General features: G+C 47.6%; 1 protein-coding gene across 1 annotated transcript; it reads right to left on the bottom strand.

Annotated features, from left to right (window-relative positions):
• Nucleotides 1-416: 416 nt before the first annotated feature.
• Nucleotides 417-15629, bottom strand: ATOX1 (antioxidant 1 copper chaperone). The gene is made up of 5 exons (XM_045448284.1): nucleotides 15593-15629; nucleotides 13938-14200; nucleotides 6979-7054; nucleotides 2918-3086; nucleotides 417-555 (listed from the first exon to the last, which is right to left on the bottom strand). Exons 1-4 carry the CDS (start codon nucleotides 15627-15629, stop codon nucleotides 2962-2964), a joined length of 501 nt encoding a protein of 166 aa, XP_045304240.1. The 3' UTR covers nucleotides 417-555; nucleotides 2918-2961.
• Nucleotides 15630-21467: the final 5838 nt, after the last annotated feature.

Raw genomic sequence — 21467 nt, 5'->3', positions numbered from 1 at the left:
AAAGCTACGCACACTAAAACATTCCCTTTGTTTTGACATAATGGCCCAGCTGGGAGGTACCGGAGCTTGGACTCTATCCCAGGCAGTCTGTCTTTAAGCCTCTAGCCACTATTCTAACTGTTTAAGATTTAACATCCTTGAAATGCAATGCACTTAAGGATGGACAGAAGTCTTTCAAAATATTGAAAACAAAGGGGATCGCCAATCTGGCCCAACATCTTCACTTTACAGATGAGGAAAAGTGAAGCCCGGAGAGGGGAAGTGACTTGCCAAAGGTCACAGAGCAAAGAATCAGAATCTGCCCGGCCCCTTGCTCCCAGTTGGGAGCTCTTAGAACTCCAACCCAAGAAAGCATTGTAATGACCTTTTCCACAGCATGGGAACGAGTAACATGCAGACATTGCAAGAGACAACACTTCCAACCAAAGTGGCTCGATTTTATTGCAGGGAAGGTAGGGAGGAGCAAAGCAAGTGAGGGTCTCTGTGGGAACCCCCATTGCCGAGGAGGACTGCAAGGCCCCAGGTCTGTCTGGAAGGCAGGAGAGGATCAGCGACCTGGAAGAGAGGAGAAATTATGTGGGGCAAGAGTGCCATCTGCTGTGCACATGGAGGCATTGCAAAGCAGTAGAGGTTCACTAAGAGGCAGCTGTGGGGGTGCACACCCCGCCAACTAAGTCTGTTATTCTGGGTTGGCTGGAACCCATTAACCTAGCTCAGCCAAACACCACCGAGGCCTTTCTGGGAAACTTCCAGGGCTGCTGGGATGGAACTCCCTGTCCTGTTTTAATTCACGTTGGGAAGGCAGTGAACAAAATCACAAGCAAACAAATCCGCCAAGGAACAGATAGTCGAGGTGACTTCGTAACCAAGAAATGCTGGGGCACCCGGGTGGCTCAGTCGGTTGAGCCTCCGACTTCAGCTCAGGTCATGATCTCACGGTTTGTGGGTTCAAGCCCCGCGTCGGGCTCTGTGCTGACAGCTCGGAGCCTGGAGCCTGCTTCGGATTCGGTGTCTCCCTCTTTCTCTGCCCCCACCTGGCTCACACTCTCTCTCTCTTTCTCAAAAAATAAATAAACATAAAAAATTGTTTAAGAAATGCTCTCTCTGATTCCCAAACCTGGCTTCAAATCCGTTACTGGAGAACCTCTTAAAACAGACTGAGGCAGATGCTGCAGGGATGTGTGGGGTAAAGTTCACTTGATAGGTGATTCTCACCGAGAATCTGTGCATCTGAGTCTTTCCACACTACACGTGTTTGCTCACACACACCCAGATAAAATTAGCTGCTATCCAGAATTTGCTTCAAAATGGTGGGGAGGGGGGGGGGGTGGGTACGGTTGGTGGAGCATAGCTGAGACAATGATGGCAAGGACTTATAATTGGATCTGGGTGATGGTAGATAGGGATTCATTTTCCTACTCGTACATTTAAAATTTGTACAATAAAAAAGCAAAGATAAATAAGTTAATTAAAAACTATGAGAATTATTCAGCCACAGAAAGGAATAAAGTACTGATACATGCTAGGGCTCGGATGAATCCTGAAAATATTACACTAATGGAAATCGCATGGTTCCCCCCCGCCCTTTATTTATTTATTTATTTATTTATTTATTTATTTATTTATTTTGAGAGAGAGCACACACAGGAGGGGCAGAGAAAGGAGAGAGAGAATCCCATGTAGGCTCTGCACTGTCAGCACAGAGCCTGATGCTGGGCTCCAACTCTCGAACCGCGAGATCATGACCTGGGGCCGAAACCAAGAGTCAAACACCCAACTGACTGAGCCACCCAGAAACCACCCTTCGTATGGCTTCTCTTAAATGAAACATCCAGAATAGGCAAATTCACAGAGGCAGAAGGCCGATTAGTGGTTCCCAGGGGCTGGGAGAGGGGGGCGTGTAGAGTGACTACTTAATGGGTTTGGGGCGTTTTTCTGGGGTGATAAAGCTTTGAAACCAGAGAGTTGCACAACATCCTGAACACAGTGGATGCCACTAAGCGGTACACTTCAGCGGTGCCCGGGTGGCTCAGGCCCACTGAGCACCTGACTCTTGGTTTCAGCTCAGGTCATGATCTCACAGTTCGTGAATTCGAGCCCCGCATCACTGGGCTCTGTGCTGAAAGGTGGAGCCTGCTTAAGATTCTCAACCTCTCTCTGCCCCCAGCCCTGTGTGAGCACACGCGCTCTCTCTCCCTCAAATAAAAAATAACTTCTTTTCTGATTTGGGATGCCTTTCATCCTGCCTCTGCCGCTCGCCTGTGCGTGGCTGGGATCACGTCACTTTCCCTCTCCAGCCTCGTGTTTCTCAACGGCACTGAGAGCACTGATCCACATCAGGGATGTGGCAATCACTGGAACTGAAACACCAAAGACACTACCTGGGCAGTGACAGCTAGGGAGGGCCGTGCTGTGGAGGATTCTGAAGCTGTGGCTGGGCACAGAGGAAAGGAGTGTTGGCTCCATAAATCACGTCTATCTGGTTCCACGGTGAACGGTTCTGGCACAGGGCACCTTATGTGCCTCTCTGCATTGTGTAAAATTAAAGGGGGCATCCAGCTTGGACACGAGGATTGTTTTTGTACTCATCTGGGCAGAGGGCACTGTCAGAAAGCTGACAGCCGTTCCGAGTGGGAAGAGAGACCAAGTTGAATTAACTTACCTGGTCAGTGCACAGGAGCATGAGACCCAGGGCACAGGCGTCCTCTCGGATGGGACAGTTTATCAAAGCATTGCTCAGGGTCATACGCTCTATACTTAAACCCTGCTGATCATGAGATGCACTCCCCAAGTCATAAAAGGGACCCTGGGAGACATCTAACACAGTGCTCTGTGTGCTCTAGGAAGGCTGTGAGGATTCCTGAACTTAGAATTTGCATTAGATAATGAAATATTTTGTACAAGGGGCCTCACCCACCTGCCCCCGTTGGTCCATCTTGGGCCCAGGGGTCCAGGCCCTCATTACTTGGGGCCGAGGTAGGAAACAGCTTTTCCTGTTTTTCCCAGTGTCTCCAGCAGAAGGTCCACGCTGTGCTCAGAGTTGATGCAAACCTTCTTGTTGGGTAGGTCAATGTCAAACTCAACTCCTGCAGGAAGAGGAAGTCGGGGGGTGTGGGGAGGAAGCAGAACAAGAAAGAGTCCAGGCTACAAAATTCTTATTCACAACCGCCTTCCCCTTTCCTCCATACCAGGTGTCAGCAAAATCTTAGGGCCAGAGGACATGTGTTAGGCATTTTGGGCCACATGGACTCAGCTGCATATTCTTCTCTGTGTGTATTGCTTTTATAGTCCTTTAAAAATGTAAAAAACCCGGGCACTTGGGTGGCTCAGTCGGTTAAGCATCTAACTCTAGGTTTCAGCTCAGGTCATGTTCTCACAGTTCGTGAGGTCGAGCTCTGCGTCAGGCTCTGCGCTGACAGCACGGAGCCAACCTGGGATTCTCTCTCTCTCAGAAAAAAATAAATAAACTTTAAAAAAATGCAAAAACCATTTTCAGCTGTACAAAAACAGACTGTTGGCCAGATTTGGCCCATGGGCTGTAGTTTGCCAACCCCTGCTCTAGATTGGGCTTCTTTCAAGTTTTTTTTCTTCTTTTTAATTTCAAAAGTAAAATACAGGTATGCCTGGGTGGCTCAGTCAGTTAAGTGTCCAACTCTTTTTTTTTTTCTTTTTAATGTTTTTTTAATTTATTTTTGAAGGAGAGAGAGAGAGAGAGAGAGAGAGAGAGACAGAGCATGAGCGGGGGAGGAGCAGAGAGAGAGGGAGACGCAGAATTCGAAGCGGGCTCCAGGCTCTATGCTGTCAGCACATAGCCCGACGCGGGGCTCAAACTCACGAAACGCGAGATCATGACCTGAGCCAAAGTCAGACGCTCAACCGACTGAGCCACCCAGGTGCCCCTAAGTGTCCAACTCTTAATGTCAGCTCAAGTCATAATCTCACAGTTTGTGAGATCAAGCCTCATTTTGGGCTCTGCACTCGCAGGGTGGAGCCTGCTTGGGATTTTCTCTCACCCTCTCTCTCTGCCCCTCCTCACCCTCTCAAATAAATAAACTAAAAAAAAAAAAAAAAAAAAAAGTAATAATACAGATACACCATTAAAAAAAGGCAAACGTGTCTGAATAAAACTAGAGCGTAAGGCTCCCTAGTATCTCCTACCTCCAGAAGTCACTACAAACAGCACGGCATCTACCCAATCTTTTTTGCAGACAGACAAATGAAAAATAATTCCCCCAAAGGGCATCATACTGTATACACAGGTCTTGCTTTATTTCACTTTCCGATGTCCGGGATACCTTGCCCATCTTAGTATACACAGACTTACATCATTTTTTAGCAGCTACACTGCATTCCCCAGTGTGGATGTACCATACACCCACTCGGTCCCCTGCTGAGGGACACTGACATTGCTGCCTCCAATTTTGCACTATTATCACACAATGGCTGCAGTGAACACACTTGAGCATAGCTTATAAAACTTGTCCAACTATTTCTATGCCATGAATTTACAGGATGGAAACTGGGGCAACAGACTGGCACATGTTAAATGTTGATATTGTAAAACCACCCTCCAGAAGGACGGTGCCAATTTCAAGCCACCTACCTCGCCCCCAGAGCAGTACATGGGAGTACCTATAATGTGTTTTGTTGAGACGACAGAATGCAGAGGGAAAGCCCCTGATAGGTTCTAGGCCTGGCTTCATTATTGACTTGTTGGATGGCCACAGGCGGGTCCTGCCCATTAGAGGCCTCCGTCTCCCCATCTGTACATGAAGGAATTGGGGGTGGCCAGCCCCTATGGTCTCTCCGGTTCACATATGCCATTAGTTTGTGAATCCTCAGGCCCAGAACTGTTCATCTAAGACCCCAACTCAGAAAACCCCTCTACCTCACCTCAAGAGGCCACCCAGGAGGGGACAGTAGTGAAAGACAGGGAGAAACCTGTCCCAGTTCAAAGGGAGATCCCCAAATGCTTGAAGAGCCCTAAAAAGCCCATGACACAGGATTTTTTTTATTTTTATGTTTATTTATTTTTGAAAGAAAGAGAGATAGAGCATGAATGGGGGAGAGGCAAGCAGGGAGGGAGACACAGAATCTGAAGCAGGCTCCAGGCTCTGAGCTGTCAGCACAGAGCCTAACGCGGGGCTTGAACTCACGAACCGTGAGATCATGACCTGAGCTGAAGTCAGACACTTAACCGACTGAGCCACCCAGGCACAGGACTTTATCATAATGTCTGAATTTGTACCTAATGGATACCAAGGGAGGAAAAAAAAATGCAATGTGTCCTTGCTACACGCTGGATTTTTGTCTTTCATTTCAGAAGTGTCTCCCTCCTCTTTGGAATAAATATTTTGATGGCATCGTAGAGCTGGAGGAAACTCTGGGGTCATCTAATCCAGTGGGTTTCAAACTGTTTTCCCTGCAGCCCAGATTCCAGGTCGGGTGTCAAGTGACATAGACCCACCCTCCCTTCATCCGGAGTGTGCCTCTTGGTATCCGAGGGGCTTCTGAGCAGTTTCGTTCTTAAAATATCCACGGTGAAAGCTGACACAGGCTGACAGGCCCATACCACAGCTGGGGAAACTCAGGCCCCCAGGAGAAGAGGCCACAGTCACACAAGAAAAGTCAGCAGTCACGTTTTCCCCACTGCTTCAGATGCTTTCAAGCTAAGATTCCAGTTTAGGGGACTCGAAACCAGCCATTGACTCACTTCGGGCAAGTCACTTCCCCTCTTGGGCACGGGTGTCAACATCCCCATTCCACAGATGGAAAGGACAGCTCAGAGGAAATGTTCCAAGTGCTAGTGAGAGCATATCCATGTGGAAGCCCTCTGAAAACCGGGTATTATCTAGAGTCGTAAAAACGAAAATCTTATCAAGAAATAAAATAAAACTGGGGCGCCTGGGTGGCGCAGTCGGTTAAGCGTCCAACTTCAGCCAGGTCACGATCTCGCGGTCCGTGAGTTCGAGCCCCGCGTCGGGCTCTGGGCTGATGGCTCAGAGCCTGGAGCCTGTTTCCGATTCTGTGTCTCCCTCTCTCTCTGCCCCTCCCCCGTTCATGCTCTGTCTCTCTCTGTCCCAAAAATAAATAAATGTTGAAAAAAAAAATTAAAAAAAAAAAAAAAAGAAAGAAAATAAAACTAATTACCTCATGGAGCCCCAGGGCCAGATCCCAGCCCTCTCTGGGCTTCAGTTTCCCCAGCTGAGAACTGAGGAGGTTGGATGAGAATAATCGTTTTCTTTTTTATTTATTTTTTAACGTTTGTTTATTTTGAGACAGAGATAGAACATGAGCGGGGGAGGGGCAGAGAGCGAGGGAGACACAGAATCCAAAGCAGGCCCCAGGCTCTGAGCTGTCAGTGCTGAGCCCCACGCGGGGCTTGAACTCACAGACCGCGAGATCATGGCCTGAGCCAAAGTCGGACGCTTGACTGACTGAGCCACCCAGGCGCCGCGAGAGTAATCACTTTCTAAATATGTCCAAAAGGGGTGTGTTAGGAGTTCTGCACATGACTTGAGCCAAAGTTTATTTTTTTTTTAATATTACAATTTTAAAAACGTTAATAGAAAATGACACTCAAATGTATCTTATCAAAAGTTATCACACTGAAGATCACCAACGTATTAACTAGTTCTGCCAGGACTCTGAGCTAGATTGTGGGGCCAAATCCCAGCTCTGCCACTTACTGTGTGATCTCAGCCACATTGCTTAACCTCTCTGAACTTCAGTTCCTCCTGCTTATAATGGAGATAGTCCAAGAAGCTACCGAAATGGTTGTGGTGACAGGTAGATGACTTGATCCTCAGAAGCCACTAAGCAGAATATTTGACACATGCTAAGTACTCACTACATCGTAGTTTTACTGTTGCTATCAGCTTCAACTCAAGCTTCTGCTCCACCTCTGCATGCACTTGAGCATGACAGAAGTGCCTCGGTCTCCCCCACCTTGCTCCTAACCCTGGGCCGCTCACTCACCTCCCAGCTTGTTGAGCACCCGACTGACCGCATTGGAGCAGCCTTCACAGGTCATGTCCACAGAGAACTCGTGTTTCTAAAACAGACAAAGGGGACCATGAGCTAAGTCGTGCAGAGAGACCCAGATACCCCAGCAGTGCGCAGGTCCACCCAGAGACCAAGACAAAGGGCAGAGAGGGCAAGATCTGCCATCAGACTCACCAGTGGCCTGGTTCTGAGCCCTTCTAGTACACTGTAAAGTGAAGGAAGGAAGGGTTTCTCCATCTTACAGGTTGTTGTATTAAATGAGGCAATCCATATAAATCCATTAGGAGTGTCTAGCACACGATGAGTAGAACCACGTGAGAAGCTAGTTTCAAATGTTGGTTTCTAGTCTTACCTTCAAAATCTTGATTCTTGAGTTATGGGGTTGTCTCAAGACATTGATAACTCTGATATGGGGTGGGCCCACGCACTCTGAGCAATGCTGATCTGGTGGTCTTATCTACGCGTCGGAAGATCACCTTCTGCATTAGAATCCCTTGAGAACTTCCAAAAACCACGAGTTCTGATCAATAAGTCTGGGCTGGGGCGTCTGTTGTGGCTAATAAGCTTCCCTGGTGTTCAGATGCATAGAGCTCACTGTTGTCATCCACATGCCTCACTGCCAGAGGCAGCCCCTGAGTCCTGGGAAGGGAAGGGATTTGCCTGGGCTCCCAGTAAGTTGGAGGCCCGGCCAGTAAGGGGACCCAGACTCCTGGACTCTTGCATGAAGGCAAGCTTTGTTCAATTCATTGCCGCAATCCAATACTTGAACAGTGAATGCCTGGCACAGAGTAGGTGCTTGAGTTGAGTGCATGGATGATTGACACGGCTGGTTGAGGGTCTCTGGGTCCTTCCTTTGCTTTCAGACAAGGATTACTTATACCAATACATCCTTTATTTGAAAATCTCTGGAAATAAGATGAGCTTCAGTTCCCAGGTCTAGCACTTACAAGCTGTATGACTAAGTTACTGAACTCCTCTTGCCTTGGTTTCTACATCTGCAAAATGGGGATGAGAGTCCCTCTCCAGGTTAGTGAATGGGACAAACATTTTAAGTGTGCTGGCCAGCATCCAAGATGGCCCCAGTGATCTCCAAGTCCTGAGTATTTATGCCCCTGAGAAGTCCCATTCCACTATGTCTCAGGGCTGGGTGTCCAGTAGAATATGGTTGAAGTGATGTTATGTGACTTCTGAGACTAGGTCATAAAAGACATTGTGGCTACTTCCTTGCTCTCTCTCTGGGATCATTCACTCTGGAGGAAGCTGGCTGCGACATCTTTTTTTTTTTTTTATTTTTAATTTTGGGTGTGGGGAGGGGAAGAGAGACAGAAAGTAGGAGAGAATCCTAAGCAGGCTACACACACAGTGAGGAGCCCGACACGGGGTTCGATCTCACTACGGTGAGACCATGACCTGAGCCGAAATCAAGAGTCGGATGCTTAACCCAGGTGCCTCTGGCTGCAAAATCTTAAAGACCCTCAAGCAACCCTATAGAGAGGTGCTCATGTTGGGGAACTAAGTCTCCAGCCAACAGCTAGGTGAGGGAGCCATCATGGAAGCAGATGCTCCTTAAGATGAGTACAGTCTGGGGGCACCTGGGTGGCTCAGTCGGTTGGGCGTCTGACTTTGGCTCAGGTCATGATCTCACAGTCCGTGAGTTCAAGCCCCGCGTTGGGCTCTGTGCTGACAGCTCAAAGCCTGGAGCCTGCTTCGGATTCTGTGTCTCCCTCTCTCTCTGCTCCTCCCCTGCTCATGCTGTCTCTGTCTCAAAAAATAAATAAAAACATTAAAAAAAAAAAAAAAAAAAAAGATGAGTACAGTCTGGGCCAACATCTTCATTACAGCTTCACCAGAGACCCTGAGCCAGGAACACCCCACTGAGCTGCTCCCAGATTCCTGACTCTCAGAAACCATGAATTAATGAACATTTATTGTTTTAAACTACCAAGGTTTGAGATAATTACTCAGGAGCAACATATAACTAAAACGTGAAGTAAAGAGGTTGGAGCCTACCAGTAGTTTCCACGGGGTGAAAAATTAGTTGTTGGATTATTATTTTTAGTTTGTTCCAATCTTTTTTTTTTTTTTAACTTCAAAAAAAATGGCTACATTTTTCATAGAGCACTTCAAAATATTTCAAATTTGTTATCTCAGTTGAATTCTGGACATAGCAATGTTTCTTGCTGGAAGACCCCAGGCAACAATCCCTGTGCCTTACTGGCCCCAGTCAGGGGTATATAATACCTTATCCATACCAAAAAGGTATTAGCCAACTCAAGTTTTCTCAACCTCCGTGCACACAGGAATCACCTGGGGGCTTGAGGACATGGGACTCTGCAGGTGGCTGCCTCAATCCGCATTGAGGCTCTGGGGTGGGCCCTGGGCCTCTCCATTTTTAACTCACTGCGGGGACACCAGGAGGCAAGACCACACCCCTGAAAAAAATTAGACTAATGGCGGTGCCTAGATGGCTCAGTCTGTTGAGTCTCTGACTTCAGTTCAGGTCATGATGTCATGGTTTGTGGGTTTGAGCCCTGCATTGGGCTCTGTGCTGACAGCTCAGAGCCTGGAGCCTGCTTCAGATTCTGTGTGTCTCTCTCTCTGCCCCTCCTCTGCTTGTGCCTTCTCTCGATCAAAAATAAATAAATTTAAAAAAATTGGACTGGGGCGCCTGGGTGGCTCAGTCGGTTAAGCGTCCGACATCGGCTCAGGTCATGATCTCGCGGTCCGTGAGTTCGAGCCCCGTGTCAGGCCCTGTGCTGACAGCTCAGAGCCTGGAGCCTGTTTCAGATTCTGTGTCTCCCTCTCTCTGACCCTCCACCGTTCATGCTCTGTCTCTCTCTGTCTCAAAAATTAATAAACGTTAAAAAAAATTTCTAAAAAAAAAAAAAAAATATTGGACTAATGGCTTCTCAAGCTCTTTCCAAGTCTCAGAACATCTTTTGGGTCTGGCTTATCGTCATGGGGTCCACGGGAAACTAAGACCAAGAGTTAGGAGTTTGGTTTTCAACTATTTTATTGAGGCGAGATCTGCAAAAACTGCCTTAAAGAAAATGGTCAGTTTTTCTTTTCTTCTAGTTAAACCCCACTCATTCCTTCAGCTTGTTGGAGGACACTATCAGCATGACCTGGGAGCTTGCAAAAACGCAAAATCTTAGGTCCCACCGCAGGCCTCCTGAATCAGAATCTTCATTTTAACAAGACATCCAGGGGGCACCTGGCTGGCTCAGTCGGTGGAATATGCGACTCTTGATCCCGGGGCAGTGAGTTTTGAGCCCCATGTAGGGTTTTACTTTAAAAATAAAAATAAATAGGGGCGCCTGGGTGGCTCAGTCGGTTGAGCGTCCGACTTCAGCTCAGGTCACAATCTCACGGTGGGTGAGTTCGAGCCCCGCATCGGGCTCTGGGCTGATGGCCCAGAGCCTGGAGCCTGTTTCAGATTCTGTGTCTCCCTCTCTCTCTGACCCTCCCCCGTTCATGCTCTGTCTTTCTCTGTCTCAAAAATAAATAAACGTTAAAAAAAAATAACAATAATTTAAAAATAAAAGTAAATAAAAATTAAAAAGACACCCAGCTTATTTCTACCCACATTACAGTTTGAGATGCTGTTCTAGAAGGTGAATTGGCAAACTACAGCCTGCCTGTGACCTGGTCTTATGAGGTTTTACTGAAACACAGCTAAGCTGGTTGGTGCACTTTCACATTGGAATGGCAGAGCTGAGTAGTTGTAATGGACCACGTGGTTCATGAAGCCTAAGGCATTTTTTTTTTTATTTAAAAAAATTTGTTTTAACATTTATTTATTTTTTAGAGACAGAGAGAGGCAGAACATGAGCAGGGGAGGGGGAAAGAGAGAGATACAGAATCTGAAGGAAGCTCCAGGCTCTGAGCTGTTAGCACAGAGCCCGACGCGGGGCCCAAACTCACGAACTCCAAGACCATAACCTGAGCCGAAGTCAGACGCTCAACCGACTGAGCCACCCACGTGCCCCAAGCCTAAAGCATTTTTAAGTATTTACCTGACCCTTTAAGAAAAAGTGTGCTGACCCCTGCTCTAGAATAACCATCAGACAATCGATTTATCGATTGGGTATTTATCAATACCCAATCAAAGCTTTAAAGGGTTCACAAGACCAAGATAATACCTAAATCTATTTGTTGAGTGCCCATATGTGCCAAATGCTCTTTGTACGGTATCTTGAGTCAGTCCTCGCTCAGCTTGGAAAAGGAGCTAGTCACCCTGTTTTTCTCCTGAAGTTCCCAGGGGTTCACTGAGCTGCCCATGGTCACGTGGTAAGTCTGTGCTGAGGCTTGGGATGTGAACCCAGGCCCTCCTGGCTTCAGGGCCATTTTAGCTGTGGAGCAGCCAACACACTGCCAGCTGCCAGTCCATGACCGTGACTCTCAGCAGTAGCTCTGGGAGTGGGACACCTTGCGAAAAAGCACAAGTTTATGCTGCCCAAGAACCTAAAGTCAACAAACACAGGCAGCTTTCTGCTGCTGACTACAGAGAGCAGGCCCCCTTTCAGTCTCCACAGTACAGAGGTCAGAAGCCAGAAGGCGGCTTCTGGGTGGCAAATGTTACAATTCAGTGCTCTTCTCCTCTAGTCGGAGTTGCAAAAGTCGATTTGGGGGTGGGAGAAAAATCTACTTAATGGGCAGAATATCTATTCTTTACAGAGAAGCCCAAGGCCTCAGTCCCTCAGAGCCTCCCCACATCACCTCTAAGACGGGTCCTTGAAAGCAATGAAAAAAAGTCTAGTAAACTGTACAACTCCTTAATTGAATCTCAGAACTGGAAGGGCAGGAAAGCAGTGGGGTCACATTGTCCAGCCCCCTCCCAGGGAAGGAATTCTTTCTCGAAAATCCAGGCTATTCAGTCTTTGAGCACAATGTCGATAAGGAGTTTACTAACGCTAATATTTGAGTGCAAACTACATGTCGGGCATTGCTCGAAACCCTCTGTGTGCATTACTGTGTTTAATCACCACAATGTTCCCAGGAGATGGCCTCATTATCCCTTCTTGACAGAAGAGGGAGCTTAAGTTCAGATGTTAGGTCACTCACTCAGGATGACACAGCTAGTGAGTAGCAGGGCCTAGACTGAAAATGTCTCTTCCAAGCCTAACCTCTCAACCACTGTGGCCCTTGTTAAAGTGGGGTTAACACTTGCCCGCCTATAGGTCCTACCCTATTTGTCCGATGTCTACACAAGAGCTACCATTTCTTGGGGACTAGCTATGTCAGTGGCTATGCTACATATTTTATATTTTACCTGGCATTTTCCCAGGTAATACTAACAATAGTCCTCTGAGATCACGGTTTTTATTCCCATTTTACAGATGAGGAAATCAAGGCACAGAGAGGCAAAGCAACTTGCCTGAGGTCACCCAGTTGACAGGCGAGGGCACAGATTTTTCAGAGGCTTCTGAGATTCCAAGTTTTTGTTGGAGAATCCTCTCGTGTGACACGCTCTTCCCCTCTCAGTTTTGACCACGGGCCCCTGAACTAATACCGCCTTCCTTCAGCTGCTCATCTTGTGATAATGGTGCCTTCATTCTGATCATCCGCTCTGGAGGGTCTTTCGCTTGTCAAAATCCCCAGAAGCGAACCCAGAATAGAGTGATTCTCAAGCTGGCCTTTCCTTCGCTGCCACCCCCTACAAAAACCATCACTATCCCAGTCCCAGGGGGATTAATGCTGTCCTCTTAACATTGCTAAAGGCAGATCTGCTCAAGTAGGAGGGCTGATTCTGTCAGGTTCTTTGTTCATACTTTGTGTTGTCTGAGGATTTGTCTCAAGGCACTTGGCAAAACCCTAGGGAAATGACACCTGAGATGTTTGTGGCTTGGCCCAGGGAACTTCTTGCTTACCTGTCAGCTCCCCAAAGCTAGGCTGCTAAGACACAGGGTATCTGTGGGACACATCTGCGTATACTCTTGAAGCAGAGCCATTAACTAGGTACCCTGGAGGAAATTGGTAAACACCACATGACCCCAACCAGGATCTACAGGATGTAACTGACATCACAGTTTATTCCCAAGCCGGTGTGACCACTTTTGTCTGGCACTTCCCAAGTGATCAGGCCAGGAGAGACTGGGAGACTAAAGATAAGGGGCTTAATCCTGGCTCCACCCAACGCCTCCGAGACCTTCCTCCAGTAAGTTACTGGGCTTTTTCTTTTTCTTATCTGTGAAAGTCCTTAATTCCTTATCTACAAAATGAGGCCTTGGGCAACCACGTATGTGCTTTAGGACTGAGTGAACTTCAAAGGCGGCTAAGACCAGCTCATTCCTCCCCAAACTCTGTCAGTGAGCAACTGGCAACTTTGAGCAGGTCCCTTAACCTCTCTAGGGCTTAGGGGTTCAGTTTCAAAAAGTGATCTGTAGGAAAGGTTAAAAGCACGGTCTCCATTCAGCGCTGAACTGAAAATCGGCCAGAGTGGGCAGGGGAAGGGAAGGAAACCACGGACCTCTGAAAACCTGCCGCGTCCCTGAGGCCACAGCCACCCTCCCCCTCCCCCCACCATCTTCCCCCCTCCCCCATTCCCCCTTTCAGGCCAGGTCCGCGGACCGGCACAAGCAGAGTGAAGGCGCAGGGACTAGACGTCCCAGTGCCAGCTCGCCATCCGCTCGGCGACTGTGCCCTTCCCTGGGTCTCAGTTTCCCCATCTATGCAAGGAAGGGCTGGGCTTGTAACCACTGGAGGCCCGCAGCTCCAATGTCCCGAAGCCTGACTCCATAAAACCCCTTTCGGATCGGATTTTCTGGAAGGTCGCAGAAGCTGGGAGTAGATGGGAAGAGAGTGAGAAGAGAGACAATAACTCCGGCTGCGGCCTGAGCCCTTTAAGAGCGACGTGTGGCCGATCGGCGGTGCAGCGGAGGCGCAAGCCGGGGGCCCGGGTCTGCGCGGGGCGGGAGCTAGCAGGGACTTACCGGCATGACTGTGGATGTGGTGGTAGCGACGCCTGGGCTGGCTCTGAGCTCTAGCGCCGCTGTGCTTCCGGGGCTGGGTGCCGAGAAGCACCGCCCCTCACGCGAAACCCCGCCCCCTTCGCCGCGGCCGGCAGTTAGGCCCCGCCTCCTTGGCCGCGCGGCCGGGAGCCGCGGGACCGCCGTTGGCCGCCACTCACCCTTTGAGCGGGCGGGGCTCTGGGATTCCGCACGCTTCTGCAGCCCCCGGGGCCAGCCTGCAACGCCTACAGACCACGTTTAGACCACCTGCTCAGTGTCAGGCCTGTATTAGGGGCTGGGAATACAAGGACCCAGCAGTGAACACGACAAACCCCACACCTCCCTAAAAAGGACAAACATTTCTTGACTCAGTCAATATTGAGTTGAGTCCCATCCGTGAGCCAGCACTGTGTGCTAGGTATCCAAGGCGCAGTAGTGAAAGAGACAGCCTGGCAGGGAGCAGAGGAAGCAGGTGATGAAAACGCAGTGTTAAAGGGATGGATGGTATCACGGGAGCAGAGAAAGGATCTCTAACTGGAGCCTTTTGGGGGGCGGGAGAGGGGCTCTGGCTGACAGTAGGTTTCAGGAGGAGCTAATCTGAGTCGAGGACGGAGAGTACACGTTTATCTGATGAAGGAAGATGAGCTATTTGGGAAGGAGGGAGGCAGAGGGGACAGCAAGTACAAAAGTTGGAAGACAAGAGTGGGCAGGGCTTGAGAGGCAGTTATTCAGACTGAGAGGCAGGGACAAAGAGAGGTGGAGAAATGAAGCGACAAGGATATGAGACCCACAGCCATGGGTGAACACAGATGGAGGCAGAGATGCTCTAGGACACTAACAGAGAAACAGGCATGGCAAGACTCAGAACTTCAGTCACATACACCCCTCTGCACACACACAAGCATCGGGAGGACTTCTTCTTGGAATATCCAAGGAATTTGCCAGAGGAGCCCAGTCTGAGTTACTAGTTTCAATGTTTGTTTTGAGAGAGAGCGAGAGAGAAAGAGAGCGAGCACACACAGGTGCACACAAGCAGGGAAGAGGTAGACAGAGAGGGAGAGAGAGAATCCCAAGCAGGCTCTATGCTGTCATTGCAGAGCCCAACTGGGGCTCAATCCCAGAGAGATCATGACCTGAGCTGAAACCAAGAGTCACGTGCTTAACCGACTGAGTCACCCAGCCTCCCCCGGAGTTAGTAGTTTCAAAGCCGTCTCATCAACAGAACTGCTTGGACAGCTTACTAATAACCCAGATTTCTAGGCTTCATCCTAGATTCACTGCCCCTTAATTTCAAGGTATATTTTTAGTACCCCTCCCCCTTTTGGTTTGGGGAACCACTGGTTGAGGAAAACTAAAGTCTTAATACATGAAACGTTTTTGAGAAGGTGTGCTCATAATTTAGTGTCTCACCTCCAATTCATCTTTCTTGGGCTTGCTTTATGAAAATGGATCTGGACCCTTTAAATATTTTTTTCCTTTCCCCACTGGCAGGATGTTAAACCTTGTCAGTGAAGGCTCTGGAGAGGCAGTGGAAGGGGAAAGGTTTTCCTTCCTGGTTCCAGTGTGTTCACTCACCAGGTCCTTGCAGTGTGTGTGGTTGCCTCATGGCCAGCTTCTGAGGACAGCTTCCTCAGCACCGGACTCCTGCTGTGTAACAGGAATGGGCAGTACCATGAGGCCAGCAGCTTCCCTCAGAATCTGTCCCCCTACAGTGAAGTGCCTCTCTTTGAATAGCTTTTTCCGGTACCCTCGAGGGAAATTTTCCAGCCTAGAGTGTGGCTTTCTAGCAAGTTCCACCTGCATGACATCATAACTACTACTCTGCCATTCAGTGGGCCACGAGGCCTGGGATCTCAGCCTAGCATGGGGATTGGGGGATTCTCCCTTGGATGCTCTGTTACTGTCTTGGACCTACCAGCAGTGGCTGCTCCTTGTACCTGCTGTTTCTATATTCTTCAGAGTTCTCTTTCCTTCTTACAAGCTGATGCCTCATCATCACAGACTCATTATAATCTTTAAACTCTCCTTGTTCAAATTGTGGTGTGGTTTCTCTCTCCTGATTAGACTCGCGCTGATACAGGGAGTGGCAACAACCTGCCTACTTTGGTTTAGGAAAGAGGATAATGGATCTATCCTTGGTCTAGGTTCAAGAACCTGAAATGGAAGGGATAAATCTAGGCCACTGACTCACGCCAGCTCTGAATGAGGAGGTCCACTTCCAGCATGGTGAGTGGTAAAGCATGGAAATTGGGGCCTACGTTAGTCTGCTCAGGCTGCTATAACAAAATATCACAGACTGGGTGGCTTAAACAATACTGATTTCTCAATTCTCATGGCTCTGGAGGCTGGAAAATCCAAGATCAAAGTGCTGGCTGGTTCGGTTCTCAGTGAGATCTCCCTTCCTGGCTTGCAGTGGTTGCATTCTTGCTATGTCCTCACATGGCAGACAGAGCTAGCTCTGGTGTCTCTTCCTCCTTTGATTATTTTTTAAATGTTTATTTATTTTTATTTAGAAAGAGCAAGAGGGCAAGGGGCAGAGAGAGAGGGAGAGAGACCAAGCAGGCTCCGTGCTCAGTGTAGAGGCCACAGGGCTCGATCCCATGACCGTGAGATCATGACCTGAGCCAAAATTAAGAGTTGGGTGCTTGACCAGCTAAGCCACCCAGGTGCCCCTCTTCCTCCTTTCCTAAGGGCACCAGCCCTATTGGATTAGTGCCCCATGCTTAGGAGCCCATCTAACCTTTATCAGCTTCTCAAAGGCCCATCTCCAAACACAGTCATTTTGGGGGTTAGGGCCTCTACATGTGAATTTTGGGGGAAGAAATTTCAGTCTACGCAGACCATACAAAGCCATATAGACCAGAGTTTGAATCTAAGCCCTTTCATTTGCAGCTATATAACCTTGGGCAGATTTCTTTACCTCTCTAAGCCTTAATACCCTCATTTATAAAACAGGGATAGTTAAGGTGACTTTACAATTTAAGTTTATTTATTTAGAGAAAGAGCATGAGAGCAGGGGAGGAGCAGAGAGAGAGAGGGAGAGAGAAAATCCCAAGCAGGTTCCGTACTGTCAGTGCAGAGCCCGAAGGGGGACTTGAACTCACCAACCATGAGATCATGACCTGAGCTGAAACCAAGAGTCAGACATTCAACTGACTGAGCCATCCAGATGCCCCAAGTGACTACACAATTTTTTATCCAAACCTTCTGAGAGCGAAAGGGGATACCAGGACTATAGGGCATATACCATGACTGTTCCAGGCAAACCGGGACGTATGGGTTCCTCAAAGCAACCTATTTGTGGTATTCTTGGGAAGAATAAGTAGGATTCTGTATGCAACCCCCTAGCACATTACTTGGCACAGGATAGGCATCAAAAACATTAGAATTCTTCTTATAATTGCTGGAATTTCTCCTTGCTTCCCTGGCACTGTCTCTTCCCCTATGGGCAAAATGCTCACCCCTTAGCCCTTCATCTCCCTCCCACCTGCCAGGCATTTCCTTAGGTCCAGTGAAGGCAAGGCTTAAAATCTTGGTAACACTGGGGCCAACTGTGCACTGGGGCTGGGAAACCAAGATCACTGCAGAGGGGGAAGGGGTGGAAGATATTAAAGGAAAGGCAGAGGAAGACTGAACAGGTTAGAGAATTGAGGAAGAGGGAGGTTAAACAGAGAGAGCACAATTTAATGACAGGCAACATTATGGAAACTCATTAGATAGGACAAATGAAGGTTGATCAGTGAAGAGGGGAAAATGTATAGGATTATAGTTCTTATATGCAAATATCTGCATAAATTCCATTTATTTACATACAAATAAGCCTGAAATGCACTGCAGCAAATGTTAATAGAAGTTATCTGGCATGCATGTAGGATTACAGGCAAAATCCCAAAATTTGAAAAATTTCAATAGGGGTGCCCGGGTGGCTCAGTCAGTTGAGCGTCCGGCTTCAGCTCAGGTCATGATCTCATGGTTTGTAAGTTCAAGCCCCGTGTCGGGCTCTGTGATGACAGCTCAGAGCCTGGAGCCTGCTTCTGATTCTGTGTCTCCTTCTCTCTCTGCTCCTCCCCCGTGCTCTGTCTCTCTCTCTCTCTGTCAAAAATAAATAAACATTTTTTTTTAATTAAAAAAAAAGAAATTAAGTCCTCAAACACTAAATTCCCTTAAAAAGATAAATACATAAAAATTTCAAATAGCACAAAAGGGTATACAGGGAAAAGCAAGTTTCCCTCGTCTACCCTATTTACCCCTTTTTAATTTTTGGGGGGTTCATTTCTTTATTTTTGAGCGGGGGGACAGAGAGAAAGGAAACAATCCTAAGCAGGCTCCATACATCAGCACAGAGCCTGATGAGGGGCTTGGACTCACGAACTGAGAGATCACAACCTGAGCTGAAATGATCAGCTGCTTAATGGACTGAGAAACCCAGATGCCCCTGACTACCCCTTTTTATTTGTTTAATTTTTTTTTTCAACGTTTATTTATTTTTGGGACAGAGAGAGACAGAGCATGAACGGGGGAGGGGCAGAGAGAGAGGGAGACACAGAATCGGAAACAGGCTCCAGGCTCTGAGCCATCAGCCCAGAGCCCGACGCGGGGCTCGAACTCACGGACCGCGAGATCGTGACCTGGCTGAAGTCGGACGCTTAACCGACTGCGCCACCCAGGCGCCCCTACCCCTTTTTAAACAGAAGGCATACTATACACAATTTTGCAACTTGCTTTTCTCACTTTACAAAATATCAGAGTTTATTCTTGTACATGTTCCCTTTGTTCTGTTCAGTGATACATAATGTTATATTATTCAGTTGTACTATAATTTATTCCACCAGTCCCTGTGGCAGAAACCATTGGTTGGCTAATCCAATACTCATTCCCAGTCTTTTCACTCTTGCTCCTGTAGAGGCCAGATCCCTGCATCCCCTAAATATTTGCTTTCCCATCCTCCCTTGCAGCCAAGTGTGCCCTGGCCAATGAGTCAGAAGCAGAAGTCTGCTACAAGGTTTCTGGAAAGCTCTTGCTTTCTTCACAAGGGGAACAGATACCACTCCTTTCCCCTTCCTGACCAGAATATTGATGTGATATCTAGACTGTAACCATGAAAGAAATGCCAAGAGAATCACAGACACGCTTGTTCTGTGTGCTCACTCAACCAATGCCCACTGCAGCTTGCCTCCAGACTTGGTATGTGAGAAATGTAATTCCTTCTTTATTTCAGTTACTGCTACTCAGACTTCCTGGTACTTGCCCCTGACACATTCTTTTTCTTTCTCTTTCTTTTTAATGTGTCTTTTTTTTTTTTTAAATGTTTTACTATTTTATTTATTTATTTTTTTTTTTAAATTTTTTTTTAACGTTTTTATTTATTTTTGAGACAGAGAGAGACAGAGCATGAACGGGGGAGGGTCAGAGAGAGAGGGAGACACAGAATCGGAAGCAGGCTCCAGGCTCTGAGCCATCAGCCCAGAGCCTGACGCGGGGCTCGAACTCACGGACCGCGAGATCGTGACCTGGCTGAAGTTGGACGCTTAACCGACTGCGCCACCCAGGCGCCCCTTAATGTTTTACTATTTTAGAGAGAGAGAGAGAGAGAGAGAAACAGAGCCTGAGCGTGGGAGGGGCAGAGAGAGAGAGGGAGACCCAGAATCCGAAGCAGGCTCCAGGCTCTGAGCTGTCAGCACAGAGCCCATCACGGGGCTTGAACTCACGGACCGCGAGATGGTGCTGATAATGATTACATAACAATCCATATACCTAGGTCGTTGCTTAAAATTTTATGTAGGACAGGGGTGCCGAGGTGGCTCAGTTGGTTGAATAGTCTGACTCTTGATTTCAGCTCAGGTCATGCATGATCTCAGGGTCATGGGGTGGAGCACCTTGTACTGAGTGTGGAGCCTACTTAGGATTCTCTGTCTGTCTGTCTGTCTGTCTTCCTCAGCCTCTCTCCCCAGGTTGTGCACGGTCTCTCAAATTAAAAAAAAAAGTAAAATAAATGCCTAATGTGAAATTGCTATTCATTTTCAATTTTGATAGAGTCAGATTGCCTCTTAAAGAAGGTTTTCTTGGGGGCGCCTGGGTGGCTCAGTTAGTTAAGCATCTGACTTCAGCTCAAGTCACGATCTGATGGTTCGTGAGTTCTGATCTGATGGTTTGTGAGTTTGAGCCCCACATCGGGGCTTGGGATTCTCTCACCCCCCTCTCTCTTCCCACCCCCCAACTTATGTGATCTCTCTCTCTCAAAAATAAACTAAAAAAAAAAAAAACAACTTTTTTGCCTCTCAAAGCTTTATTAACTACATTTTTATATCTTCAGATCTATGTGTACTACCATTACCAGTTCCAATATTATAGGTGATTTTTATTTCCTTTTTTTCTACTTTTGCCACTTTTTCTATAATAAGTATGTATTAAGAATCACAGTGAAAAATATTTTTTAAAAAGCAGAATTTAGGAATTCTGAGTTCTAGACTACCCAGAAGTCTCCTTACTAGCCTTGCAAACTTGGATGAGTCACTTTATCATTAAACCAGCAGGTTTGAGAAATGGGCCCTCTCTGGCCAACAATGTTGTGAGGATAGGAATGTGTAGGTGACAGGTTCACAGATAGTGGTTAGGTACCTTGGTCCCGGACCCCACCTACACGAATATTCGGCCCTTCAGCAGATTCTGGGGTTAAGCTTTGCATAGAAAGGCCTTTGTAGCTGTTGTCTACTGCCTCCGGAATATTGAGTGTCTGGTTTTTTGTGTTATAACACAGGTATGTGTTAGCTGCCTCACTGCTTTATCCACCAAGAAATCCTTAGCCTAGGTCAAATGTTCTGAGATGCAAGGGTCCACAGAGAAGCCCAGGCAAGAGAAGAGAGAGGCTGCAAAGCACAGGAGGCTTAGGGTGCAGGCTTGGGAGTGGTAGCATGGCATCAGGCAGAGTTGCAAATTGCCTGAAGCTGGCCTACAGCCATATTTTATTTAGTTCCTAAAGTGCTCAACATATTTTTTGATTAGTTGACATTTATAAACATTGAGTTCGGTTGCATGACAGTATGAATGAACATTTAATGCCACTGAATTGGACATTTCAAAACGGTTAAAATGGTAAATTTTATGTTCTTTAAAATCCATTTGTGGGGCGTGTGAGTGGCTCAGTTTGTTGAGCACCTGATCATCCGACTTTGGCTAAGGGCATGATCTCACGGGTTGTGAGTTCGAGCCCCACGTTGGGCTCTTAGCTGTCAGTGCAGAGCCTGCTTCTGATCCTTTGTCCCTCTCTTTGCCCTAGCAGGGAGGGGCAGAGAGAGAGGGGGGGAGATAGAGGATCCAAAGCTGGCTCTGCGCTGACAGCAGTGAGCCCGATGTGGGGCTTGAACTCACAAACCATGAGATTATGACTTGAGCCAAAGTCGGATGCTCAATTGACTGAGCCACCCAGGTGCCCCTCAAAAAATAAACAGTAAAAAAAAAAATCCATTTGTAGATTGACATGTAAATGTAGTTATTTCTTTGTTACAAGACCAA

Source organism: Leopardus geoffroyi, chromosome A1, assembly GCF_018350155.1.
Source record: "Leopardus geoffroyi isolate Oge1 chromosome A1, O.geoffroyi_Oge1_pat1.0, whole genome shotgun sequence".
NCBI lineage: Eukaryota > Metazoa > Chordata > Mammalia > Carnivora > Felidae > Leopardus > Leopardus geoffroyi.
The sequence above is the reverse complement of the archived record's forward strand: the minus strand, read 5'-3'. Positions and strand labels throughout refer to the sequence as shown.